The 7,102-nt window shown below is 45.8% G+C and overlaps 1 protein-coding gene across 1 annotated transcript; it reads left to right on the forward strand.

Moving 5' to 3' along the window:
* Positions 1 to 4,352: 4,352 nt before the first annotated feature.
* LOC137132602 (ADP-ribosylation factor-like protein 4C) lies at positions 4,353 to 6,229 on the forward strand. Its single transcript, XM_067515366.1, has one exon. It carries the CDS (start codon positions 5,017 to 5,019, stop codon positions 5,593 to 5,595), a length of 579 nt encoding a protein of 192 aa, XP_067371467.1. The 5' UTR covers positions 4,353 to 5,016; the 3' UTR covers positions 5,596 to 6,229.
* Positions 6,230 to 7,102: the final 873 nt, after the last annotated feature.

A 7,102-nucleotide genomic window follows, 5' to 3' on the forward strand; every position in this document is an offset into this window, starting at 1 on the left:
CTAATGTCACATTTATTATTAGTATTTTTGTTAATGGGGTTCATTTTCTGTTTCAAGCAGCTGTAACACCAGCGGAACAATTTCCCCCAGGGATTAATAAAGTTCTTTGAATATTAAAGGCTCCCTCCTCTGGCCTGTACACACTCCCCCCAGCTCATATTATGGAAAACATATCAGATGCCACAGGTGAATATAACAAGCTGTGCCAGCATTTCTTCTTCTCCAATCGATACAAAAAACAACTTGCAGCCCAAAAACGTGCAGCTGCTTGTACTAAGGTTCTAAGCTTGTCAAGTGAACTGACAATAAGATACCTGAGACATTTTATGTCACAACAGCTCCTCATCCCACAGCGTCAGATATTGACCTGACGCGTCAAATTGTGGCGCCTTGTCCGTCCTTTGACGTATCATTGATGCCACAGGAACGTCTTCAGGACATTAGAGTTAGGCACAAACACTTTACGGTGCTGCTCCTGATACCACATTATCCTCCACCGGTAGCTGGAGCTTTTCTTTTCTTTTCATTTTGTTCTTTGTTGCTCCATTTATTAAACATCGGTCATCATCATATTTGTTTTGGCAGAAGAACAAAAGTGACAATTAGTGTTTTCACTTTCCGGTTTCTGTTAGAACAGCTGATACTGTACGACCTGTTAATTAGTTTCCTTCATTTGCACATCAGTTGAAGCCGGGCTAATTCCCCCCCCCCCCCGTGTGGAGTTTTTGTCCTGACAGACGAGAGAATGGAATTGATCTTGTCTGACTTTGAAAAGGAAACAAATATTTCCTTAAGGAGCTTCGGAGACTGGGGGAGAATAACCATCAAGCTGAAGACCTTTGATTATGTCTCTGGAGATGTTCCTGTCTGAGCTCGTCTCGCACGTAGAAAAAGGTGACAGACAAGTGATTTCCAATTGCTACCTTGCCTTTTGTCCCCCCCCCCCCCCCTTTTCAGTCCATCCTGGCACGACCTCCTAATTCCTGGTATTTTTCACTGGTATGAATGAAAGCTGACTTCCTGACTGAAACACGAGCTCAGCCCATTAAAAGCAATAGGCACACGAGACATTTAACAGAATTTCACAGACAAAAAGCTCGGTTGCATCACTCATCTGTCTTGAAGGCTGCAGCCCAATTTGCTGCAGCCTTTTTTTTTTGTCAAAACACAAGAAATTGTGTGAATGTGTGAACACTTCAGGGCCATCAGGAATGTCTGGCTGCGATATCGTAGACATGTCAAACAGCTAAAACAGACAATGCAGACAATAACAAGTAAATTGGTGTTGGCCAGTTGATAGCAGCTCCCCCATCAGTGTGAGTGTGAGTGGGTGAATAAGAAGCAGTGTAAAGCGCTTTGAGTGCCAATAGGTAGAAAAGTGCTTTATAAGTTCAGAGCATTTAGCATTTTAAAAGATCCCATAGGTGTTAAGAACCTCTGTTTCAAAGCCGACCTGGAGATTGTTACATTTTTCTAGCAACATTGATGGTAACGTGCTTGAAAACACAGCATCTTTAAATAAAGTGCGAAGACACTGACCAAATAAAGTTCCAGAGAAAAACAGCTTCAGGGGCCTTTTCTCATTACATAGTTTTATTTTTTAATAACATTCCGTAGATAAAATGTGTCTGCACGGCTCATTGAATTCATGCAGAGAAGGCTTTGTTTGTTTGTTCACCTCCACCTCACACGAGGAGAAGATGGGTTAAATGGCTCCTCTCTGATCTCTTGAAGATAGTATAGAAAACCAAATTGAATGCAGTTTTAGCTCGTGAGGAGGGTAAATGGAGTTTGTTTACCCTCCAGTACAATCCTGGTAATGACGTCCCTGGATGTGAATCAGCCCTCAGGGAATAAACGCAGCCAGCAGAGCTCTCACATGTTTGTTCAGAGAGGTGGAGTTGGGTGGAGTGCTGATCTTGCAGGTATCCTGTCATGAATGGAACGTGTGCACAAATGTTACAAAACTTCTACTTCTACTTCCAGGAAGAGTGTGTGTGTGTGTGTGTGTGTGTGTGTGTGTGTGTGTGTGTGTGTGTCTCCACACACATTCCTGAAGAAATGTGCTGAACCTTAAACAGTCAGTGTGATGAAGTGAACTGTGCACAAACACTGTTGTGATGAAATACCAGCTAATAATCACCTTTTATTGACAGACTCTGCCATCTACTGGGTGTAAATGCAACAGCAAATAGGTGCAAGTCATTAACGCTTTACAATAAAGGGTCAGTCAGGTGTTTTTTATTTTTTATTTAATCTGTCTGACAGTAAGAAACACATGTACATAGCTGATTTTTGAAGAAGCATTAATGGAGCTGTGAGCCGTTGGGTTTGTGCAACCGAGCTGCAGAGGACGTCCCTACAACGGCAGGGACCTCTGCTAAGCTTGGACAGTTAAACGTCACCGCCGTGGACGTCTGACACATCTGGATGCTGACACTTTCTGTCACCTTCTCCTGAGATGTCATCTGCTGGCATCCAACTTTCCTCAGACGTTTTAAACCCTGAGCCACGAAGCCTCCGGGTAAGTTACAGTGAAGGTCGGTTTCCAGTTCGACTCTGGTTCGCTAACGGTTCCATCACTGTTAACTTAGCATTTCCATATTATTATTTCCACTGTGTTACACTGCATCTTTGCATTTTTCCAATCAGCGTTTCACTAAAGTCACCAATTTCCCTTGTATATCATACATGTTCAGTATAGTGAACATCATGCATCTCATATTTTCAGTTCATTTTATTCTTGGAATGTTGTCTCATTGTGAGATGTTAACACTCAACGTTGTCACAGACTCCTCTTCTCTTTTCAGATGCACCGTTGCCGTATTTGAAGCCCAGACCTGCAAACCTTGGGCCACCGACAGCATCAGGGATAAAGGCTGCACCAATGGACCCTGCTGACTGCTGACGAAGACAGTTCACCAAGGTCCATTTCACATTGAGAACAGCCTGTGTATGTAAATTGGCAGTGGAAATCTCTGCGATCCAAAGGGGGGGGGCACCACCTAAAATCGGGACTGCTCAGATCACTTCGTTGGGTGCGAGTGCTCTTCTAAAATGTTGTTAAAGTGTTTTAGTACTGTCTTTACGTTTATCACAGAGGCCTCACCAGGGCTCAGTTTAGAGCTTTATACATTTTCATAAGAAAAGCACAACATTCTTTGGTATAAATCAACTATACACATGGACGGAGTGTAAAATGTTTGTAAGAGCTGGTGTCAGAGACAAACAGCAATGCCGTCCTCCACCTCCCACCTCCTAATCTCGGACTCACTGATCGATCAGAACTGCTGAGAGGAAGTGGTGGCAAAAGTCCAAGACTCGATCTTCTGAATATCAGAGCCGGTTGGTGTCTCTCTCCCCCCCCCCCACAGCATCACAAAGGCTAAAACTGAATTCTACCAGGACAAGGTTAGTGCCGCCCCCTGACACCAGGAAGCTGTTCTCCACTCCACAGCCCACTGCTGACAGCTCCTCCATCATCTTCACTAACAAGGTGGCAGCTGTCAGCTCCCACGTCTCTGCTCCAGATGGAAACATGCTGCCAACTTCATCTAACAGCAAAACCACTCTCCTCCTTTTCCACTGTGCCTGAGGACGACACATCCACCCACCCTATAATCTGACCTCCCCTCATTTATAAAGAACACATCTCATACAGTTCAGATAAAAAAAGTAGGTAACACTTATGTTTCTCCTCTAAACCATCTTTGCGCATCAAAAAAAAAAAAAAAAAATCAGTTTGTTGTTAAATTATTGCAGTTGCCAATAAAATGGACTAAAGTATTGATTGGGAATATTTAATTTACAGGTTGTTACTTTCTGGAAACTCTCTCTGGTATTTGGTTCATTTTTTGGGAAGGACTTCATTTATAAATTGCTGCAGTTGTCCACTTACTGTATTTCATGTTTTGATTTTTTTTCTAGAAGCAAGTGACAGTAAATCATTCATTAAGGTTCAGAGAACAAATGCTTTTTCTTGATTTGATACAAAATGTGCTCTTCTCTGTTCCAGTTCGTGTGAATTATGCAGAAATGCGTTTCAGTATTTCTGCAGAGTGGGTTTGGTTTTATAGGATGAAGTTTGTTCAAGTGGTTAAAATCCTGGTGAAAATTATTTTCTAAATCATTCAAAGAAAACTGCCTCTTTTTTTCTTTGTTCATTCTACTAAACTGTGAATCCGTCCAGTTTTAACTGCAAGTCGAACCTCAGATCTCACCCGTGCACGGACGTATGTTTCTGAGATGTTTTTCGTGTCAATTTTTAATATTTCTAACTTTATTTTCTCTTGAACTTGCAGACGCTTCGTGTTATTGCGCATGCGTGACAGGAGGTGGCGCTGTTGTCCACACTTTATTCCACAGGAGCAGCGTGAACCTTTATTTCCGAAGAATGAAGCGGACCGATGTAACTCGGTGGTGTTATGTTTGTTTTATTTTGTAATTAATGTGCAGTTTTTATTATTCGCTGTGTGCTGATAGAAAGCGAACGTTGCAGCAGCGGTATTTTGTAGGACCCGGATCACCGCAGCAGCTCGTGGAGCCGCTCGCTGCCTCGTTGGCACATGTCCCGGCGGGGTGGAGCGTAGCGGCGCTGCCTCCCTTTTTGCGTTCTTGTTTAGTCAGCGTCGCAACAGAGCGGCTGCAGCGACCGGCAGGAGGAGACTGAACGTTATCTCCTGAGCTGCAGAACCACGCGCAAGGGCGCAGTCAGAATCGAGATTTTGGGAGCGGACTGACTCTCCAGGGGACACGGAGCGGGTTGTTGAGGCTGGAGGACGCCGTGACACAGTCCACACTGTGCTGAGGGAGCGTTTGAACTCCGTCGCCAAATGGATGCGAGTGCGTGAGGCGAATACTAATGGACGGCGCGCTGCTTCGTGCCGAGGCGCACCGCGTCCCGAGCTGCTGCTGCTGCTGAGGGCCACAGCGTCCAGAGCCTCCGAGCGGGATTCGATGAGCGGGATCTGAGAGTCGAGCCGTTTCATCTTCAGAACCCGGGTGGAAAACGCCAAAATGGGCAACAGCTTCTCCAACATCTCTGCCTTCCAGTCTCTCCACATAGTCATGCTGGGCTTGGACTCCGCTGGGAAAACCACAGTTCTTTACAGACTCAAATTTAATGAATTTGTCAACACCGTCCCCACGATCGGGTTCAACACGGAGAAAATCAAGCTGAGCAACGGCACCGCGAAGGGCATCAGCTGCCATTTCTGGGACGTCGGGGGCCAGGAGAAGCTGAGGCCCCTGTGGAAGTCCTACAGCCGGTGCACCGACGGGATCATATATGTTGTGGACTCTGTGGACGTCGACAGGCTGGAGGAGGCCAAGACCGAGCTGCACAAAGTCACCAAGTTCGCGGAGAACCAGGGCACGCCGCTGCTGGTGATCGCCAACAAGCAGGACCTGCCCAAGTCTCTCCCGGTGGCGGATATCGAGAAGCAGCTGGCTCTGCACGAGCTCACCCCCTCCACCACATATCACATCCAGCCTGCATGCGCCATAATAGGCGAGGGGCTCCACGAGGGAATGGACAAACTGTATGAGATGATCGTGAAGAGGAGGAAGTCCCTGAAGCAGAAGAAGAAGCGGTAACAGCTGCTGATCCGGGGCTCTTTGAGTCTCCCGTACTGGAAGGAATCCGGGTCGTGGCAGTGCTGCTTGTGAGCACGTTTACTTTGCAGAGATTGTGTTCCCCCCCCCCCCGCTTCTCTCCCGTGTTTGGATTAAAGCTGCTCCACACTGTGACGCCCTGCTGAGTGACGCCGTTGCGCACAGGAGGCCGCAGGATAGAAACATTTAACCAAAAAGACAGAAACTTGAAAAGACTCTTGGAGGAACAGGCGGGCCTGTTTGGCTCCTGCTTCGTCGTGGACTGTAGAGATGAAGCTCTTACGCTGTAGCTCACTGTGGACTTTTATGGACTCTAAGATGTTGGTTTTTTTCTAATGTCCATCCGAGGAGGATTTCTGTGGAAACCCTAGTTTGATTTTGCACGTGGCTCAGGCCCTCTGCGTTTTTTTGTTAACCAAGTGTATGGACTGTTCTGGAGCATTGAAGTAGCCTTTCCTCTGTCTGCTGGACGGAGGACAAGTGTCCACTTTGCACTTTTCATTTCCTAATGATAGAAAGAAATACACTGTATTAATAAAGGAGCAGATCCGGGTGGTTTATGTACTAAACAACCGAAATGGAAGTATTTTTTGAATATTAAAAGCTGTAAAATCCATGATTTGACTGACTGCTCATTTACTCGTGGCTGCAGTAGAAGTGATGGAGTTTGCTGTGGCAGCTCAGCCTGATAAGAGACCGCGAACCATTAACTTGATGGATTTCTTTATCTAGATCCTCACAGGTGTGGGACAAAAGACGGGTCAAAGGTCACAGGGTTCAGGGATTTGGCAGGGGGTCAGCTGAGAAGCCTGAGCGCACTGTTCCGTGGGGGGGGGGTTACCGAGGCGAGCTGGAGCGCGTTTGTGAAATTTATGAATCTGCATTGCGGTGCTGCGTTTCCTGCTTCACAGCAGCAGCACGCAGTACTTATGTAAAAGTAGCTGGAATACGGTTACACGTAAAAGGTTTTTCAATGAAAAAATGCTTTATTCACTTTACCGTGAGCTGATTTTAGGGATTCTATTCTGGCTCTTGGATCATCATGTGATTTGAATCTAATTGTGGGAGTTTCACCACACAGAGGATCAATAAGGGCCGATGATTAACTGTTATCACGTTAAGTGAACCAAGAGAATGAAGTAGTAGTAGATGGAAATGCTCAACAGAAATACATCAAAACAGTACTGAAGTTACTTTGTGACCTTAAGGAATGGCGTGTGTGTGTGTGTGTGTGTGTGTGTGTGTGTGTGTGTGTGTGTGTGTGGGGGGGGGGGGGGGGGGGGTGGTTACAGCTGCAGAGATGACCCATCCCAACGATCCAACGGTGGTGGAAAGTAACCAAGTACTTTTACACAAATACTGTACTTAACATTTGGAGATTCCTTTACTTGATTAGTGCATTTGAACTTTTAAACTGTTTCCTTTCTCATTGATCATCTCGCAACCCCTCAGTTTTATCTGGTGACCCTTCGGAGGGGTCCAACCCACA

This window comes from Channa argus, chromosome 9, assembly GCF_033026475.1.
Source record: "Channa argus isolate prfri chromosome 9, Channa argus male v1.0, whole genome shotgun sequence".
Taxonomy (NCBI): Eukaryota; Metazoa; Chordata; class Actinopteri; order Anabantiformes; family Channidae; genus Channa; species Channa argus.

Excerpts from the sequence above, each read along its gene's own strand:
- LOC137132602 (XM_067515366.1), top strand. The coding sequence starts at position 5,017 with ATGGGCAACAGCTTCTCCAACATCTCTGCCTTCCAGTCTCTCCACATA.